Raw genomic sequence first — 21,389 nt, forward strand, 5'->3', positions numbered from 1 at the left:
TGTTTGTTGTCATTGTCATACGTAATCTCCACAGAGTAGACAGGTACTCTCTAATGAAATGCTGTGAATGTTTGCCTGATTACGCCTGCTATTGTGATGCAAATAAACGGAACTTCAACTCATTTTCTCTGAAATAAAGGCTGAATGAAATGCTGACGTCATCCTAAACAAGATCAACAAACGCCGTATTACTCGATCTTATGATGTCGCTATTCGTTAGCTTATATTTGTGATTTTTTTGGGGGGGGCGCGGCGATGTGCTCTTGTACCCTAGAAATGTCCCTCGGACGTCTCTGATGTGCTCGTTTTTATTCTCAACTGCCCAATGAAAACTCTCATCGCTGCAACTTCATGACGTCCGGGTGGCAGGCCACCATGGCGCGTCGCGAAAGTATGACCACGCTTATTTATTTGGATTGACATATACTGTTTTGTGCGTCATAATTCGCCACATTCATTTTTCAAACTACGCTAGAGCTCGAAAACGGCGGCCAACTCACTACGTCCCTTTCCTCTGTTTACTTCCGCAAAGTGTGTGTTTATCTCTGTAGTTAACAAATATGCCCAGCGGTATGCTACCACTCACGCCTTTCTGGCGGCTGAGCAACTGAAGTCGCAGGCTTTATTCAACATGGCGTCGACGTTCAATATGGCTATCCTCAATTAATTTTCGTGGACTTCGTTCACCGCCTTCTCTCCAGTGTTATCTCTTACACTACTCGCTGCTGCTAGACACAACACAAACACGCAACGACCTTATTGAAATATCATTTACACGCTAGTTGACACGCTGTCAATGTATGTTTCCGCTGAGCACTGGGATTGGAGCGTGGTCCTCTCTATGGTGACATCCGTCTACAGCCTCGCTCAACAACACCACTCGTTACTCATCTTGCTTTTTCTTCTTTTTTTTGTCGACAAGAGCACAGTGTATTTCCTCTGAATGTGCTTTCGGCGTTAGGTGTGACCTTGCACGCCCGCTTGTTCTCTTACGTTGACGACGGCCGTTGTCGTCAGGCTGCCGCCTCACTCTGAGCTTCGCAGTCACCAGAGAGCACAGAAAGCTGTCTTCACAAACAAACCAACGGCATTCGAGCCCATCTCCTAAATGCAACTTCTTGCATTTTGGAGATGGGCACGCTAACAATTGCGCTACCACCTGCCTCCACCAATTTCTGGTTATCTGCCTTCCCACTTCACGTTTTTTGCCGCAGACGCAGGCAGAACGGATGCAGAAACGAAAAAAAAGTAAAGATTGCTTGAGCCATCAGCTGACACATGACCTTAACTTTGCCAGGTTATTCTCATTGGAGCGCATGTAGGCTTGCGGCTGCGTGCAGATTATGGGTCGCCTTAGCTTTTATGTAAATTTGCTTTCACGACTGTTTTCCGCTAGAACTCAAATGCCGGACAAAAATGAGACCTGCCGTTGAATATTTTTTGTTGTTTTCTAGGTTTAAACCAAAAATGCTCATTTACACAAATAGTTATTTTTGTTTTAAGATATGGCATAAGGATACTATATTTCGAGGTCATGTGTCAATACGGGCCGGCACCACGTATCGACGAAAGTGCATCACAGTGCCGATGCACACGGCAGGTTAGTGAATGAAGAAAACAGGACACGACTGTTTTTCAGTTCTCGCAACATATTCTACACAGAACACAAGGCACCCACCACCATGACATCTTATTTTTGTCAACAGCGACACACAATGGCGGACTGATATACTTCCTAAAGGCGTTTCATTTTATTTGTTCATCGCAGAACCGCAAGCCCTGGTTGCGTCGCGCGTATACCGCAGCCACGTATTATGGCCGCGCTCCTTTTTCTCTGACAATGTCACCCCCGGCGGCTTGACGCGCTCCCGTAGGTGGCGGATTGGACTGTCACCCCAAAACTTTAAATACATAACCTCTTTGCATAGAAACGAAGCATGATTGTTTACATATTGCTACGGCATGAGCCGGGCGGGGAGAAGAAGAAGAGGTTAGCTGGTGCAGCCTCGGGATGCCATCTTGACTTCACCATCAATCTCGTCCCTAAATAAAGCCGGTTTAACGTTAACTGTAACAGTTTTGTGGTGGAGGTGCGGGGTACTTCGATCAAGACGACGGAGCTGCAGCAGCAAGTGCCACGCCGGAGCCGACGCCTCGCTCGACTGCCTCCAACAACGCTTGATATCCCGATGACCCTCAGCCAACAGCCTTCTCTGGCTGCTCCAGTGCGAACAACCGGCGCCTAGATGCATCAGATGGAGCCCCGCCCTTTCTCAGGAAAATTCGGTGAGGACGTGGAGGAATGGTTCACCCACTACATGCGTGTGAGCAAGTACAACGGCTGGAACTCCACGGCTCAGCTCGACAATGTGGTTCTGTTCCTCACAGACACTGCGCTAGTGTGGTTCGAGAACCATGAAGATACCTGCACAACGTGGGACAGCTTCGTTACTCACCTCACAGAGTGCTTCGGCGATTCTATCCCGAAAAGGAAGCGGGCGGAGCAGACATTGCTTCAGCGCGCTCAAGTACCTGGTGAGACCTGTACTACGTACATAGAGGCAATCCTGAAGCTTTGCAGAACGGTCAATCCTCGAATGTCCGAAGACGACAAGGTTGGACACCTTCTTAAAGGCATAGCCGAGGGGGTTTATAATTATTTAATCGGAAAAGAGAGGCTCACCTCGGTCGCCGACCTCATCAAGCATTGCCGCACATTTGAGGCCTTCAAACCGCGCCGCATCACGCCTAAGTTCGGCGGGTTAGCAAATGTCGCAGCGGTGGCAAGCGTTGACGGAAGCGACAGCTACGGATTTCAATTTGACCTTGCGGCAACTATAAGGCAAATTGTCCGCGAAGAACTTGAACGACACACCAAAGGGGCAGATGTCGAACAGCTTGGTTGCGCTTCCAACCAACCTCAAGAACATGCATCTGCTGTGTCCGCATTGTCTGCCATGCCAGGCGTTGCAGACTGTCGAGTCGATCTGCCGCGACAGCACCGACGTACCTTTCCCAACGACATGACGTACGATCAACGAACTCGTGGAGCTACCACCACGAATCGGAATTCGGAAGATCGTGTTTATTATTCGCAGCGTCCAGGGTTGACCCCCAGGCTTATAACATCGGTCGCGCATCGCCTGGTTGTTACAGCTGTGGCCCCTCAGGACACATTGCTCGTTTTTGTCGCCGGCGCCGACAGACAACCACATATGGCCCACCACCAACTTGGCCTAATTTTGAACGTGACAGTTATGACGACCATTGGCCGACAGACCTTGATATTGCCAACACCACAGGCGCGCCACCCCGGAATAGCTTCCGCCAATATTGTAGAAGGAGTGGCTCGCCAGCTTCAGACCGCAGCCTGACGCCCCATACCAGTCGACAACGCCGTTCACCGTCACCACGGCGACGTGCTACGTCTCCACCGCCATCGGGAAACTAGACGGCGCGGCCGGACAGTCAGCGTCTCTGCAAAATACTCCTCTGCTTATTATGGTGGTGAAGAACAAAGTGCGTGTGTTAATCGATAGTATACCTGCAACAGCATTAGTGGATACTGGTGCTACCATTTCCGTCATGAGTGTGACTTTCAAAGAGAGGCTGGGTCGGAAAGTTATGTTCCCGTGGAATGATGGTGTGACGTTTCGTGGTGTCAGTGGAGAGTGTCTAGTCCCCCTTGGTATTTGTATTGAAAGTGTTTTATTTGGAGAAGATCTTAAAACAGAATTTCTCGTACTACCGCGGTGTACTCATGATGTGATTCTCGGGATTGACTTTCTTCAGGATTGTGGTGCATCCGTTAACTGTGGCACAGGTGAAATTACTTTGAATAGCGCGCTTCTCGCCACCCTTGCCGACACATCTTTACCAGTGAAAAACTATTGTGTTGTTTCGAACGACTAGCTGCTACCGCCTTGGTCGCTGTCACGTATCCCGGTCAATTTCGCTGCTGCCGACCTTGCATCGTTTGGCGCGCAAGTCCAGCCACTTACGTCGAGCTGCGCAAAGAAAGATGTACTTGTGCAATGCTCTGTCGTGAGAGTAGTGAATGGCGCCTCAGATTTGTGGGCTTTCAATTGTTCTTGCGTCCCTGCTGTTCTCCCGCGCGATATGAAGCTCCCTGAATTCGACGAGATTACTTAAAGCTCCATTACAGTTCTAAGCGAGGAGGAGCGGTCTCATACTAGCTATCCCCACCGAAGCGCTTCTGAAGAGCAGATCCTACGGATGATCACCAAGGCGCTACCCTCACATGAGCGTCACGCTCTCGCACAAGTTTTGTGGGCACACCTTTCTGTGTTCGATTTTACACAAGGCGAAAAGCAGGCTTCACTCCCGCGTTCTCGTGCTCGCCACAGAATTGACACCGGATCTGCGCACCCTATTCGGCAAAAAGCCTTACCGCGTTTCTTCAACAGAGAGAACAGTTATTGCTGAACAGGTGAAAGACGTGCTGCGGAAAAGTGTTGTTCAAGAGTCCTCTAGTCCGTGGGTAGCACCAGTAATCTTAGTAAAGAAGGATGGATCGTGGCGGTTTTGCATTGGTTACAGGAAACTGAATGCGGTCGCCAAAAAGGATGTGTATCCGCTTCCTAGAATTGATGATGTCATCGATTGTCTACATTCCGCTGCCTACTTTTCATCACTGGATTTGCGATCAGGGTACTGGCAGATACCCATGCACCCAGACGATAAGGAGAAAACGGCCTTCGTCACACCAGACGGTCTTTATGAATTTAACATTATGCCGTTCGGCCTTTGTAACGCGCCAGCAACATTCGAACCATTCATGGATAGTATCCTCCGAGGAGTTAAATGGGAAGTTTGTTTGTGCTACCTCGATGATGTGGTGATTTTTGGCAGCACATTGAGTGAGCATAACAGCCGTGTCAGTTTTGTTCTTGATTGTGTCAAACAAGCCGGCTTGATCCTAAATTCCAAGAAATGTCGTTTCAGGGAAACCGACACGTTAGTACTTGGGCATCTGGTCGACAAAAATGGTGTGAGGCCAGATCCACGGAAGATTGAGGCAGTCAGCTCCTTCGAAGCACCGAAGTCAGTGCGGGAGTTTAGGAGTTTCTTGGACCTGTGCTCGTATTTTCGTCGCTTCGTCCAAAGATTCGCCGATGTGGTGTACCCCCTAACATGTCTTCTCCAAAAAGCCGTCCCTTTCAACTGGACATCGGCTTGCGACGACGCGTGCCGCCAGCTAAAATTTCTGCTAACATCAGGGCCCATATTGCGTCACTTCGGTGCATCCGCACCTATGGAAGTGCACGCTGATGCCAGTGGCATCGGCATCGGGGCTGTACTAGTCCAACGCCATCAAGGAGCTGAACACGTTGTGGCTTATGCTAGTCGCTCTTTGACCAAGGCGGAAAGCAATTACAATGTGACCGAGCAAGAATGCTTGGCAGCTGTTTTCGCTGTCCACAAATTTCGGCCTTATATCTATGGACGCCCGTTCACTATTGTTGCTGACCACCACGGGTTATGCTGGTTGGTGAATCTCCGTGACCCGAGTGCACGACTGGCACGTTGGGCTCTTCGACTGCAGGAACACGACTTCGCTATTTCCTACAAATCCGGGCGTCGTCATGCAGATGCGGACTGTCTCTCCCGCCTTCCTCTGACGACGACGGAATGTGACGAAGACAATATTGATGACTGTTTTGCTCCCATGTCTTCTACATTTCCAGACTCGATGACTTTCAAAGCAGAGCAGGAAAATTATATTAGTTTGGAACCTCTATTTGTAACCGCATCGCGTCTTGGAGCCACTGGTCGATTTTTTGTCCGTGACGGCCTGCTTTAGAAGACCAATTATTCGGCTAAATGTGCACGCTTCCTTCTGGTGGTGCCGCAGAGTCTGCGAACGGACATACTGAGAGCCATGCACGACGATGTGACCTCTGGCCATCTGGGATTCGTCAGAACTTTGAACCGGACATAGGAGCGCTTTTATTGGCCCAGAATGCGGGACACAGTCAAGCACTACGTCGCCAGTTGCGAACAATGTCAACGCTACAAGCGCCCTACGACCGCTCCACCAGGTCTTCTCGAACCTCTGCCGCCGTCTCGCTTGCCATTTGAACAAGTGGGTAGCGATCTTCTGGGCCCATTTCCCCGATCATCTAACGACAACCTATGGGTAATCGTATGTGTCGACCATCTGACCCGTTACGCGGAAACGGCGGCTGTACCATCTTCAACAGCTGCGTCCGTTGCCACGTTTTTGCTTCCATTCATTATTCTTCGACATGGTCCCCCCCCCGTGTCATCATTAGCCACCGGGGTCGTCAGTTCGTTGCGGACGCCGTAGAAGAACTGCTTCGTCTCTGCAGTTCGCAGTTCCGTCATTCAACGCCTTATCAACCTCAGACAAATGGGCTTGTAGAACGTACGAACAGAACTCTAACCAACATGCTGCCCATGTACGTATCTTCCGATCACAAGGACTGGGATGACGTATTCCTCTTCATCACCTATGCTTATAATACCGTAAAGCATGAGACGACCGATTACAGTCCTTTTTATCTTCTTTCCGCACGTTCACCGCAAAACTGCATTGCCACTATACTACCGTTTGACTTTCGCAGCGAGTACTCTGTTGCCAAGATGCTTTGTCTTGCCGAAGAAGCCCGGCGTATCGCTCATCTTTGTACTGTGGCATCGCAACACCGATCGAAAGAGCGCTATGACAGCCGACACCAGTCCGTCTCGTACGCTAAAGGAGACTTTGTGTGGTTGTGGACTCCGGAACGTAAACGTGGCTTATGTGAAAAATTTTTACCCCAGTACACGGGCCCATTCGTTATTGTAGATCGCTTGAGTGACTTGACGTACGTGGTGGCACGCTTGACGTCCGCTGGTCGTCGGTCTAGCCGGACCCAGTTAGTACATGTTGCCCGTCTTAAGCGGTTTCACCCTACGCTTTCCGAGTGATTTGGATTTGCCCAGCGGGCTTCGTCTGGCACCTGGGCAGTGCTACGGCATGAGCCGGGCGAGGAGAAGAAGAAGAAGAGGTTAGCTGGTGGAGCCTCGGGACGCCATCTTGACTTCACCATCAATCTCGTCCCTTAAATAAAGCTGGTTTAACGTTAACCGTAACAATATTGTTGGCTTGGATATGTTTGGCATGAGGCCGAAGACCCTGTCTGCTAACGCGTTCCTATGTTTGCGTTCGCGTCTCTGTCTTGAAGGGACGCGCACCGTAACATGCTGGAATAGTGCTTGCGTTGAGCGTATGTAGGGCGAAAAACGCGGTTATAAAATGTATGTTCACTAACTTGTGCAGTAGACCCATGTTTATAGTATTCGTGCAGTATAGTAGTAGTATAGTAAGAGTCACCAGCATGGCATCCGTAACCACAAGCGTCACGTTCTGGCCGTAACTTGTCGAGACAGCGTAGTTGTAATCCACAGACCCTGCCACTAAGGAATACGTGGCTAGGCATAGCTGATGAATAAGTAATTGCGAAGATTGGTTTTCAGTAAAGGTTTGTTACCAAGAACGGCGGGAGCTTATACTGCCGCAAAGGACGGATGCTGGACGATGACTCCAATCATTTACTCGGCACATCACGCATCTACACTAGAATTCAACTGGTTTCGCCAACTCTTGCTTATATTCTGTCACCCCTAAGCTGCTACTTCGCCTGCCACCCGGGTCCCAGCTTTTCCTCTTTGTCCCCCGCTTCTTTCCCAATCTGCTCAAGCATGCTTCCACTGATCCTTCCTCGTCCTTGTTTTCAATAAATGAAGGCATTCATTCATGCATTCCTAAGTTACTGCAGAAAATAGCGTGTCTTGATCTCCATAACCACCCTGTTTCTCACCTGGACTCTCCCATCGCAAAACAAAGTTGCTCTGTTGCAAATGACTGAGCGTCACATATACAATTTTCCAGGAATGGCCAGTAGCACGGCGGGCAATTTTCAGTGGGTGACGAGACAGTATACAGAACACCTTCTCTGCCATATCCACACTCAGTGCTCTGCTTCGTGAGCTACTATTAGCGGCTACGACGAAGTACGAAATGAAAGAAACCTAGCTGGGCTGGTCGCGCGCAGCTCTTTTTGGATTCATGATGCATCGATTAAAATTATATATATTTCTTATCTAAGCCTAAATCACAGCGATATAGGCGAGGTGAGTTACGGTAGCTCATTGGAATAGACTGACGACGCTCTTCACGCAGCACTTTCGTCTTATCCGTGTTTGCGAAAGGGAATGAAAGACAGGAGGGTGACACGCCTTCCTGAAATGAAACATTCGGAATAACCCTTTGTTTGGTGCTTGGACATATGTCGAGAGTCCCCGATACGAACCACCTGCAAGTCTGTATGACCTTGCGAAGGGGAATTCAGATGAAACGCTGTCATACGGATAGGCTTTCAATTATCATAAGTATATCTTTATTGAAATTCCTTACCATTAAAGGGAAGCTGAAGAGTCTGTCGAATTCAATAAGACGCTCATATACGGATGCGGGAACCTTATAAACCATGTCGGTAAAATTTGGGTTTTTGTTTTTCAATTAGCAGCGACGTAATCGTCGGTTGAAATTGCGCTGTAGCTCCGCCCCCCTTTGAGTGAGCGAGCGGAGCGGAAACCGGAAACCGCGGTGTTGTGACGTCAACTCTGCTTCGTTCCTTCGCAGCGTCCGCGACCGTGCCTGACCGCGCTTGTTTCTGCGTGCGTGCCATCGTGTATCTGCTTCGATCGACCCTGCATTCCTTTGTTGGTGCGTCTGCGTGTATGTAGAGTGGTAGTCAACGTGCGTGGTAGTCAACGTGAGTGGTAATCAACGTGAGTGGTAGTCAACGTGAGTGGTAGTCAACAGATGAAGGTCGCTACACGTACCGCATGAACCGGGAAGCTTTTCGCGCGTTTAAACCGTCTTTGTAGATTGCCGACAGCTTTGGACAGCGCACAAATGCCGACGATCGCATCCCCGCTTACGTTCCACGAGGAGGCATGCAGGAACACAACACTACAGTTGTTTGACCGGAAACTAGCTCACTAGATCACCGAAAGATCGCCGAGATCACTAGATCGCTTTGGAAAAAACACACTCACTAAAGAGCATTTCCAACACGAGGAGATCACAAGGCTTTGCTTTCGTTCGCGTCTAAAGCACTGCTCGCACCAGCATCGTTTGCTTCTTCGAGAGGCCGGCTCTTCGCAATCGGCTCGTACATGTAGGGAGTAACGCCGAACTCCTCAGAAAGACGCAGTCTCTCTAAATTTTCCATTACCGTCTCAGAAAACAGCACCAAACTACCTAGCACCGCGCTTCATGTGTAGCGGCAGCGGTCGGCAGCGGCAGAGTTGACGTCACGACGCAGAGTTGACGTCACAGGCGGAAACGAGACGCACGAGCTGGGCGTGTCCGCTGCTGCACTTTTCGTCAAAATAAAATATATTTGCGCTTTCTTTCGCTCAATTTGGATACGATATTCGAATTCGGAGGGTTGAAAACCATTATGTACAGATGTTCACTCATTTTTTCTGGAAAACCTTTCAGCTTCCCTTTAAGTGAAAGCCGACTAACGCATGGGTGCGCACAAAGTGCTTCCTCTGATTCTGATCTACGGATGAAGGCGTCGGTTGTTCAGATTGGAATGCTCGTACATTGCAGCGCAATCTCGGGTCGTCAAATATGATGGAGAATGTACGCCAGTATTCGCTTCACGCGCGCAATTTGATAAGATAACGCTCTTTCGCTATTGAATCTTTGACAACATACTGGGCATTCGAAACACATGCAGGCGCATCTTGAGCTAACTGATAACTTTGGAACTGTGGTTAGACGCAACACCGCCCCCCCCCCCAAAAAAAATAAGAAAGAATACAGTTGCTTTCAATATTAGCTGAAACATAGTGCTTGTGGTTTAAGAAGTGCGCCCAACACTGCACAGCAGCGCCGACATACAGAAAATTCAAGAGCGAACCACGTTGCAATTACTGGTATTTATCAAACCAGCATATCATTGTTCAATGTAGCCCAGTAGTCCAGGGGCCAGTTACACCACGGGTACTGAGTCGGAGCTCATATTTCATGTCAGCATTAACTGTCACAAAATCACAGTATTTTTTTATTTTGATCGTATCATCAGACAGCTAAAATACATCCAGCGACACCCTCACCTTAATATTTCAGTACTTTTCGTTCTAACGTACATATCCGTGCTGATCCATATGTTACAAAGTACTGAAAATATACCCAATGCTTTCCTCCAGGAAGCTGTTTTTATTACTTATGATGCCAGGAAATCGAGTCTGATGCCACCAACACTCAGAAACCTAATCGGGAGCGCGCACAATGTTCTCGCATACCTTGTGGGATGCACCGTAGCGCTGAGGTGCTTCTTGTATAATGTATGAGAATCGGTTCTAAAGACAGACGTGCAAGGTTGGGCCATGTGCTTAAGCTCATGAAGTTGATTTGTGCCTAGATAACTTGTTCAAGCTTTCACACTTACTTTGTAAGAAGTCTACAGCACCATCAATATGCCGGCTGCTTTTAACTGGACCAAACAAAACTATTCGAACGATACAAACAATGTTAACATCATTTTATCATTCAAATGTTCAGATTGGTAACCTCTGGATGCGGAGTAAGTTGAGAAGTTGTTGGCGTAATTAACAAAGCTACGTTAATTTAATTTTCAGTAATGGTTCTTACGTGGTTAAAGAAAATGAGCAGTGTGGAGCCCGTCCTCGAGATTATGTAGACAAGCGAACAAATTTCGACTAAGCATGCTTCTGTAAGAGCCATGCGAACAAAAATTTTCCAAGTAAACACTCTTGGAAGACGTAACTGACGCAGAAAAAGCACATCTGTAAAGTCACAGAAAGAACAGCACTTCACGACGGGACACAAAGGAGGAAGCACACACAAACTGCGCTAACTTTAAGCGCTGTTCTTTACGTGATAATGAAGTAACTAGCCCGTCAGTCATTCCTTCCAAACCTGTAAAGTCAACCTGACCACATCTAGCCTTTTGTGATGCTGTCATCAATACTATGGCCCCGTGAACATGTTCCGCATGGCCACATAGTCGCGTTCCATTTTTATTCATGCTGCTCTCTCGAAGGCAAGCATTTTAAAGTTTTAGTGTCAATACGGCAGTGAACGTGTGCCGCCGAAAGCTTGCTTGGTCGCGGAAGCGATGCATGACGGAATGATGGGGCAGATTTAGCGTGCCGTTGGCATCAAGACAATACGCTGCCGCCGAGGGAAGGAAGATAACGAAAGTGAACAGCTTGGTAGCTGCTCACGGAGCCGTGCCGATGGTGGCGGTGCCATCATGACAAAATCTGAGGCGGCAATATCGACTGCTGAGGCATTTTTTTTCTTTTATTCTTTTATTCCTTTCTTTTACAACGAAGTCGTTAAGAGTATGCTTTAACTCGGGCCCAACACCGACGCTGCCTATTCACATAGATGTAAAGCGCCGAAACGATTTTCTGAGATAACCCCTGGGCCGATTTTAATGAATTTGGCTGGGTTCGGGAGAGAAGGGTAAATTCTAGTGACTATTGGAAGCGGAATTTCTATTTAGGGTTTGAATTCTGGTAAAAGATTTTCAAAATTTCCAAAGTGCGAAAAATACAGAAGCACGAAGTTTACAAATTAATAACTCCGCATCAAGAACTAATATCGCGGTTCTGTAAACAGCATCCTTTAGACAATTCAAATCGGACAAATCTAATATGCCGATTTATATCTTACGGGAAGTCGTTACGTTGTGAACAAGGGTTGTGGAAAAGCTGTATTTCCACATTACTGATTTTTTTTAGATTCATGCGTAATACATCAATATTGTCCGCTTTAGACGTGCTGTTAGATGCAATGTAAAAAATTGTGGTATCAGTTTTCATTGCCGAAAGACAGAGTTGTAAACTTCGTTTCGTTTTCTGAAAATTTGCGATTTTGCCAATTTTGAATAAACAAATGATGACCTAAATAAAATATCCTAAACCAACAGTCACTACATTTTAAATATTTCTTTTAAGTGCAACAAACCTTGTAAAATTTGATGCAGCGGTTGTGGAAAAAAAACGAATTCTCCTTTTACATGCATTTAGATAGGACAACCAGAGCTAAAGGTTCCTCTTAAGGGCTACTTTCCCCACTATCGCGTCCGCGTATAGTGCAAAATCCTGAGGATAGCGTAATACCGGACTGACCCACAGCAGAGGTGCAGCGAGCGTTCAGCTCTCCCCATACGTGGGCTGATCCCGAATGTAACGCCATGCCAGGCCGACCAGCGGCGAAGGTGAAGCAGGCATTAAGCACTCCCCGTACGTGGGCCGATCCCGAAGACAGTGCAATGCGGTGCCGACATACGACAGAGGTGCAGTTCGCCATTAGGGGGCCCACATACGCAGCTTTGCTGGTCATCTTTCTTCACAGAGTGGGAGGGCACTGAGATTTTTTACTTATCAAACATCAGGTCGTCGACGGCGAACCCAGGGACACCAAAGCCGTCCTCGGGCTCCATCTAGAAAGCGCCTTCGACAAAGTGACGCACTCTGCCATCCTCGCGCAGGTATCGTATCTAAACCTAGGCGAGATGTCGTACGAATATTTCAAACGCTTCCTCACCAGCAGAACGGCGGAGCTCAGAGCCGGCGACCTGAAGACGGACGAGAAGACATTAGGGAGTCAGGGCACTCCCCAAGGCTCCATCATCTCACCCATGCTATTTAACCTTGTTATGATTCATGTTGCCAAATGACTATGCCAGCTTGAAGGACTGAAGCACACGATGTACGCGAACGACATTACGCTGTGGGTGGACGGGGGCAGTCATGCCCGCACAAAATCCACGCCACAGACGGCAGTCGACACGATCGAAGAAAGCCTGGAAGGTACGGGACTGCGTTCCTCCCCAAGTAAGTCGGAGCTCCTGCTTTACCAACCGATCAAAACGCACAGAATCAAGAAGCAACGGGAACAAGAAAAAATCAAGATCCGCAACAGGGATGGTAGCACAATACCGATGGTCAGCAAGATCCGAGTCCTGGGCATGACGATCGAATCGCTTGGCACGAACGGAGACATCGTCACCCGCATCATGGGAAAGACGGTCAACGGGACCAGACTGCTCAAGCGCGTTAACACCAAGAAGGGAGGCATGAAGGAGGAAAAGCTCATGAGACTTTTACACTCCTTCGTACCCTGCCAGTGTACGTGGCAGCCTTCCACAAGTGGGTGAAAAGCGAAAAGAAGAAGCTAGACATCCTAATCCGGAGGGCTTACAAGACACCCTTCGGTCTACCGGAAACTACCAACACGAAACGTCTCCTCCAGCTGGGCATACCCAACACGTTCGACGAGATCGCCGAAGCGCAAAGAGCCACTCTGTTGAAAAGATCCTCATCAACAAAGGCCAGCAGAAAGATCCTGTGCAGTCTAGGCATCGCTTATCACGAAGAGCAGGGACCAAAATGCCCCGTCCCTGACCACGTACGATGGAACGTGCGGGTTGACCCCTCGCCGAGGAACATGCACCCGGAATTCAACGAAGGCAGAAGATGCGCTAGAGCCAAGGCACTGACGGGTCTGCACGTGGAAGACACCGATTCCAGATAAGTGGATGCAGCCGAATATGTCAGACGCAACTGCCTCGCGATCGCGGTGGTCAACTCCGGAGGCAACGTGCGGGCGACCGCCAGCACATCGAGCAAGCAAGTGGAGGAAGCAGAAGAAATAGCCATCGCCCTGGCCATCGTAGACCGAGAATACCACATGATCCTCAGCGACTCCAGACAAGAGGTGAGGAACTACGCCAAAGGAAGAATTGCCCCAACGGCCTCACGCGTCCTGCTCCGACAGGCATACCGCGACAAGAGGACTCGAATCAAGTGGTTCCTGGCGCACGCAGGACAAGCGTCGGAGAAGCATGCCAATCGCAACGCAACGGCACACGCCAGAGCACGAGGATTAACCGACCGCGCCCAAGGCAACGGCTGCCCGCTGTGTTTCAGCGGCAAAGACCGGATGACCACCTATAACGAACTGACTAAGGCTTTCGGCTGGCTCGCAGTCTTCTCCCGCCGTCCTGCAAAGGGCTGAGCAGGTCCCAGGCTGCGCTGTTCAGGCAACTACAAAGATAACGCTTCCAAGCCCGGCGCTATTGCACAGGATGTACCCAGAATCGCACCCCCATGACAAGGGCAGAGCGTGCGTCAGGGAGAAGGCCTCATTCGACACACGCTATAGGATTGCTCCAAACATCCAAGCCAAGCTAACTCAGGACGTATACCGCCGCACCTTGAGGAAGCAACGTGGAGCGAAGACCAAGAAAAACAACTACAGGCAGTCCAGCGGGTCACCGAGGCGCTGGCTATGCAGAAGCCTGGCGAGCCGGCAGCGGCGAGCGGGGATCCTCGCAGAGCACCCGCCATGATGACGACGTGCCTTCGCGAAGCGTGCCTTCGCGCTTTACTGCAGGCTCAATAAACGTTTCCCCAATCCAATCCAATTACTTATCCGCGTTTGTCCTGCATGCGCGTGCGATGGAAACAAGAAGCAGGTATGCATAGAAAATCTGAGGTGGCGGCGGCAGGTCGTAGCGCAGAAGTTAGCATGCCCAGCCCCTCCACGAACTTACATCTGCATTGACATGGGTTCGTGGTAGTGATAGCGACCACAGGTCTACTTTTTCTGCGCGCGCTAGCCATTGTGAAACTAAGGATGTAGTTAGCATGCCCAGCCACTTAATGCAAATTGCAGCAGTTACGAGTGGTGAAACCCCGCTGGAGCTCATTGTGAAGAAAGCTTCCTTTCTCTGTCCACTCTCGCGATGGTGAAGCTAAAAGGAGGAGGAAGCCTGACGGACACAACATTCCAGTGTTGTGGAGGCGGGCCCACTCCAATACCACCTGCAACTCGAGGTTGGCCCACCCCCATATCCGCCCCAAGCTAACGCTGGCCCACCCCTCGATCAGCTCAAATTTAGGATGGCCCACGGTAAATCACCCACCAATTAAGGTTAGTCCACTCATATATCACCCTCCAATTCAGCTTGGCCCAGCCGCGCTCACCCCCATGGTTAGGTTAGCCCATCCCCATGTCACCCCCAAATTTAGGTTGGCCCACCCCCATATCCCCAAATCCAAGTTGGCCCACCCCCACATCAGCCCCAAACTTAGCCTAGCCCACCTCTCTATCACCTCAAATTTAGGATGGCCTACCGCAAATCGCTCCCACATTTAGGTTAGCCCATTCCCATATGACCCCCGATTCAGCTTCACCCAGCTCCATATCAGCCCCATGGTTAGGGTGGCCCAACCCCCATATCCCTCCCAAGTTTAGGTTCTCCCACCCCCTATCCTTCCCAAATCCAGGCTGGCCCACCCCCCATATTCCCCCAAACTTAGGCTTACCCACCCCTATATCACCTCAAATTTAGGTTGAGCCACCCCCATATCAGCCTCAAATTCAGTTTGGCTCATTACCATTTCACCCCAAATTTAGGTTGGGCCACTCCCATATCACTAACAAATTCAACTTGACCAATCCCTGTATCACGCCCGAATTTATGCTGATGCCACTTCCAATTTCAAGTTGACCACCCCAACCCTTTTTATAAAGACCTATGTATTCATATGAGAAATGCGTCAAGTTTTTTGGCGTTACAGACACGATTTCGCACGATTTTGCTACCAGATCGCTGGGGCACTCACCAAAGAATGCTTCGCATTAAAAGCAACTGCACCGAATGAGCGACGCCATATGTTGATCCTAAATACTGACGGTTAGCCAAGCTAGCTTCTCTGTAGAGCGACCGGGGCAGACACAGCACGAGACACTTTTTCAAATGTTTTTTTTTTACGACCACACCTACAGATTCATACCACTTGGCTGTAGGGAACACATTACCAGTAGCTATTAATCCACACGCTGCACATCTTCTCCTAGTTGGTGCATTTCTTAATTGGAGGAATCTTTAGAAATAATTAACGTTCGGGCAGCGACTCAGCTTAGGAGACACTTTGTTCCGCACGAATGTTGCATAGGAATGGCACTGGACACCGGGTGGCATTGTGGCCCAGGTGGACCTCATCCGCTCGGAGTATTCGCTATTAAGGACAGGCGAAAGTCGAAGAAAACGGACCTTCCAGAAGAACGCAATAAGAATGGCCATTTGTTCTCCCAGATTCCATGCTACAATGCACGAAAGTTTTTTTTTTGCATAGCACAAAGCTATGCGCAAGCTTCTAGTTATGATGTCCAATGAATAAAACCTTCATAAATGTGATGACTTAACAAATGAACACGACACTGCTATGTTTTAGGAAGGAAAAACAGAAAACATATTGTTTCAAGAGAATGACTGGAAAACCTGAACCGAAAGCAAATCACGAGTTTTGTGTTTCTGCCATATGGTGGGAGACTATATTGCTAAGTCCTATGCCGCTGTAAAAAAAAAACTGCGCCGCTGAAAAACCAGAACCGAAAGCAAATGTTGGGTTTTGTGTTTCTGCCATCTAGTGAAAGACTACAAAACTAGGTCCTATGCGGCAAAAAAAAAGTCTGATGCGGGAATGGAACCACGGCCACCGCGACGCGGGACTAAAGGTGCCCGCTATTCTACCAATCGGCCATGGCTCCCGAGGGTTCGTCCAATGGTTCGCTCATCTTTTTATACATACGACGGGAATTTTCACGACTGTGTTACAAAAAACGCTTTTGGGAATAGTGTTACGCCATGTGTGGAGAGTCGAGCTAGGCATCAATCGAAAGCTGAGTTCCGGACTACATACGCTGCACTGGGTATTACGATAGAAGCCGTCGTGTAATCGCAGGCATGGTGCTTACCTCGAAAATCGAGTACAAATTTTCGTCGTTTCCATAGGCTTCCATTGCTAAATCTGTAACCGCTGTGGGAACAAAATTCTTACGTGCCATAGAGTGATCACTGCATTTGGCTGGTGTGGATTGTCTTCCAGAACACGTCTGTCACCTGCCTTTTTCGATAATCGACCTGCAGGTTTTGTTATTCGCGAAGAACCCGCTCGTTCCATTGAAAACGCGCTAGCTTCGTGCCGGCGCCGCTTGGGGTGCTAGTTGGTACGTGTGCAGGAAAGCTGGATATGTGGGAAAGTACTACAGCATGAATACTCACGCCAACACGGTGCAGGTATAGGCCATCATGACTTCGGCTATTGCGGGCTTCATCACTGCCTGGAACACATCTATCTGCACGAGAGAAAAAAGAAGAAAAAGGAGTGAGTGACTTGAGAAGCGTGTGTTCGATTTGGGTGCCTGGCCATAAAGGACTAATTATAAATGAAATTGCTGACTCTGTAGCCAAGGCATCGATAAGTGGCCCGATTCTCCCTTATTGCAATTTGACTGCTTATGTTTCTGCTGCTAGATTTCTCAGGAGTGTCATTATGCAGGCAGTATCAGGCACCGCAATTACCAACTCAGTGGATTACCGAGAACTCCTATACCCTTGGCAGAGATTTTTGCCAAACGCGGAAAATTGAAATGTCCATCACGAGGCTGCGCTACCGTATACCTGCGTTGAACTTCTATCTACACAGGTCTGGTCTGGTCCCCTCACCATTATGCTCATTCTGTGGCGAAGCGGAGACAATATACCATTTCTTCTTGTCTTGCAAGCGTTTTTCTATTATAACAAAACGACTACTCAAAATGCCACTTCGCAATATTGGGCTAAATTTAACAGTGCCCGTGATCCTATCTTTTGAAGCCTCACTTAATGGGTTTAGTCACAGAAATGTTTGCTTGGCAATCCAAAATCACCTCATTGAAACCAATCGATTACCATGCAAGATGGATCGTTCTCCCTCCCCACCACAGCGTTCTTTTATTTCTTATCTATTATCAAATTATCTTTTCTTTTCTTATACCGGGTTTTCTTCTGATTATTTTTTTCTCCACACACAAAAAGTTGACTTTTTAAACTCCAACGTTCAAATTGTTAACTCCCTTGTTTTTTTTTATACACATAATTTAACCACCCGATTCATGGCCAATCCCCAACTGTGGGTATGTGCCACGGCCACTCAGGACAACAACGACGACGACAGCAGTAAGGGACAAGAAAGGGGAACATGATGCTTACCTGCTTTGCCTCAGGTCCAAATACATCCTGAAATGTGAACGATTTGCGAAGGCTGCACTCGGGAGGGACTCGGGCATTCACAAGTATCTCCTTCCTTTCCGGTACAACATCAACAGCTTTGATTCCACTCCGTTTTTCCAGCGAGTTTCGAGGCCTAGATATATGTGGGGGATATGCATTAAGAATGCACGAAGCTACATGGAAAACACGTAACACTCGCTCAAATTTTCGCAACTCATTTCAATAATGGCTCATGGGGCACTGCTGACACTGAAAGCACTACTCAAGCTGTTTGATTTAGGGTTCGTTGTAACAGCAACGGAATATAGAAGCACCACGGACAAAAGGAACAGTCACAAGCTTACCGGCACCGTACAAAAACTTGAATGGGCTGTTCACCCAGCTTCCTCGAAGTCATGGTTCTCGGACACAAGAATGAAGGTGAAGCTTCAAGTACAAACAATTGCCGATTCAGGGTTCCACGCAACACGCGCAACGCCTGTGCTGACGCTTCCACGAGAATTGCGCCATAGAAATGATGATGATGATGATGATAGTGATCTAAAGAAACGATAGACCCTTGTTTCTGCAACCCATGAGGGAGCACAGCGAAGAGTCATCGGGGGAGAGTGAGTGGCACGTGAAATATGATAAAGAGGGAGGATGTGGCGCAATAGGCAAGGAGAGAAGACAGGCTCGTTGGAGCTAGCCGTCCGGGTGGCGTGGCGCTTTTCACGGCGTTGGACGTTTTTGCGCAGGCGCGAGTAAGGGCGGGTGCAAGAGAGAAAATCTGGGGGCATTCTGGGGGCCATTGCTCCTTGAGCATACGAGTCTGCCTAGGCGCAATGGAGGAGGTTTCTTAACGCGTGTTGTATGCATTTGTTCCCTAGGCAAGCCGATGTTCATTTGAGGGATCGCCAGCCGTTTGTGTGAGGGCGCGAGTAAGAGCGGGCGCGAGAGATAAAATCTGGGGGCTTTTGCTCATTGAATAGAGGACTCTGCCTGGGCACTACTGATGAGGTTTCTTAGCGCGCGTTGTATTCGTTTGTACCCGTGTGTAGCCGAGTTTGTTTACGCTCAGCTGCTGGCTGCCCGCGTGGTGAGGCAGTGGGCGCGGACGCTCCATGGTGATCTCTGTGTCTGAAGGGGCAATGTTCTGACTGCTGTTGTATAAGTCGCGGGTCGCCTTTTTCGTCGCGACGATAGATTGAATTTTTTAGAAGCACTGCTCCAGGAGGGCACATGTAACCGGCAAACAGAGGCCTCAGGAGAGCACCTGAGGTTATAATAAAGCAGGCGGCACTGGATCTCCAGTGCACCCAAGGAGTAGCGGGGGATCAAAGCTGGAAGCAAGGTGGCCCGTGGCTTGGGGCCGCGGAAGCCAAAGCGTGCCAGGTGATGTTCGCATAAAAATATTGGCTGTCCGCGACAGCGGACAGCCGATCTTGTAAAACCCTGGCACGCGCAGGCCTCTGCGAGCCATAACTCGCAAAGCGCATAAAACATGCGCTAAGAAACTCTTCCGTAGTGCCTAGGCCGAGTCGTGTATTCAAAGAGCCAAATTTCCCACATTTTCTCTCTCACGCGCGCTCTTACTCGCGCATGCGCGCGGACCACCGTCGTCTCCAGGAGTGCCACGCCCCGCTGTACCTACTAGTAACTGTGAACACGCGTCCGGGTGGTTGGTTGTAACTCATGCGAAAGCCCCCGCAGGGGCGTCTGCATCAGCAGGCGTTTGGTATGTTGCGACACCACGGACCCGAGCACATGAAGGTTGGACCCTCCCGCGTGTAGCCTTGCGCGGCTTAGCCGTGTCTGGTGAAAGGGGGATCCTGGGGGTTGAGGCAATGCTGGGTGTTTGGACCTTTATGGCGCCCCGGCGGAGGCAACACACCTCTTTGGCCTCTGCTTCACATAGACGGCCGCTCCAGACTGACCCAGCTGTAGGAAAACGGCAGTCGCCTTTTCCTGTCTCTCTCTACTCAAATCTTCGTATTTCTCTCTCACTTTTGACCTTTCCTGTCTTCTTCTCTCTTTCTTTTACTTCCTTTCTTCTTGGCGGCAAGGGTTAACCTTGTGTGACTCTCCTGCCTTGGGTACACCATATTTGGTTATAGAGATGGCATACGACTGGCGTCGTGCTGACTTGTACGCAAGCTCTGTCGCGTCCCCTCGTTGGGCTCTGTGGTGGGCGGTCAGCGCTGCTGCCGATTTTTTTGTATATTCACGGACACTTCTTTCCCCACACTTCCTGATCGCCCTCAGAAATGAGAGTGCACCGGAGATTTATTACAGTTTTTCTGAATGCCAAATCCAAAACTTCCCCCGGTTTCACGTTATTCACTCTGAAAATCGGACAAACCAGTGCGAACCATTTCACCGTTCCTTGTGTCAAAGTCCTTGACTGATGTTTTTGGTCCAGGTTACAAGGCGTCGAGGATGGCAAGCGGTGACCTACTCTTGGAGCTCCGCGACCAGAAGCAATATGACAAACTACCGAAGCTAGTATCATTTGGGGAAACCCACATAACAGTAACCCCGCACCATACAATGAACACCACCCCCGGTGTTGTGTCGGATGATGATTTGCTTGAGCTGACTGAAGCGGAACTCCTGGAGGGCTTCAGCGAACAAAATGTGATCAATGTCAGAAGAATTAAGATGAGGCGAGATGGTGAAGAGATTCAGACAACGCACTTAATAATCACCCTTGGTTCAAGTGTCCTGCCCGAGTCAATCGAGACTGGGTACATCAAGCTCCGTGTAGGCCGTACGCGCCAAATCCGCTTCGATGTTTAAATGCCAGCATTTCGGCCACAGTTCGCAGAGTTGTCGGGGCCGCCAAACATGTGCGAAATGCAGTGCCCATGAACACACCACTGAAGCTTGTGAGAACGCTCTCCACTGTGTAAACTGTGATGGGGAGCACGCCGCGTACTCACGCTCGTGCCCATCCTGGAAAAAGAAAAAAGTAATTGTAACAATTAAAGTAAAGGAGAATATATCATTCAAGGAGGCACGCAGGCTGGCTTCATACCTGCCCAAGAAAACCTTTGCCGATGTGATGCGTCAGGGGGCAGCGACACAACGGCTTCCGCCAGATGGCCGACCCGCAGGCAGTGAGTCGGCAGTTACGCCATCTTCCCAACGGCGGTTGCAGCTAGCGCTGCTACGCCAACCCAGCAGACGGGAGGGCCATTGACCCCGAAGGTGGGCGCAGCCGAGGCTGCCCCAACCTTCCCGGCCCCTTCCAGCGTTGGCAAGAGC

At 49.3% G+C, this 21,389-nt stretch overlaps 1 protein-coding gene across 3 annotated transcripts in view; it reads right to left on the reverse strand.

The window, feature by feature from the left end:
- LOC139052644 (kinesin-like protein KIF11) overlaps positions 1 to 18,617 on the reverse strand; it is a 210,399-nt gene extending 191,782 nt beyond the window's left edge. For all 3 annotated transcript variants that reach the window (XM_070529709.1, XM_070529707.1, XM_070529708.1), the window contains exons 1-3: positions 18,488 to 18,617; positions 18,123 to 18,276; positions 17,154 to 17,227 (exon numbers count right to left, since the gene is read on the reverse strand). In XM_070529709.1, coding sequence (XP_070385810.1) covers positions 17,154 to 17,227; positions 18,123 to 18,276; positions 18,488 to 18,540 — 281 coding nt within the window. In that variant the 5' untranslated portion in view covers positions 18,541 to 18,617. The remainder of the gene's footprint in view (positions 1 to 17,153; positions 17,228 to 18,122; positions 18,277 to 18,487) is intronic.
- Positions 18,618 to 21,389: the final 2,772 nt, after the last annotated feature.

The sequence above is a fragment of the Dermacentor albipictus genome, unplaced genomic scaffold (genome assembly GCF_038994185.2).
Source record: "Dermacentor albipictus isolate Rhodes 1998 colony unplaced genomic scaffold, USDA_Dalb.pri_finalv2 scaffold_28, whole genome shotgun sequence".
NCBI classification, from domain to species: Eukaryota; Metazoa; Arthropoda; class Arachnida; order Ixodida; family Ixodidae; genus Dermacentor; species Dermacentor albipictus.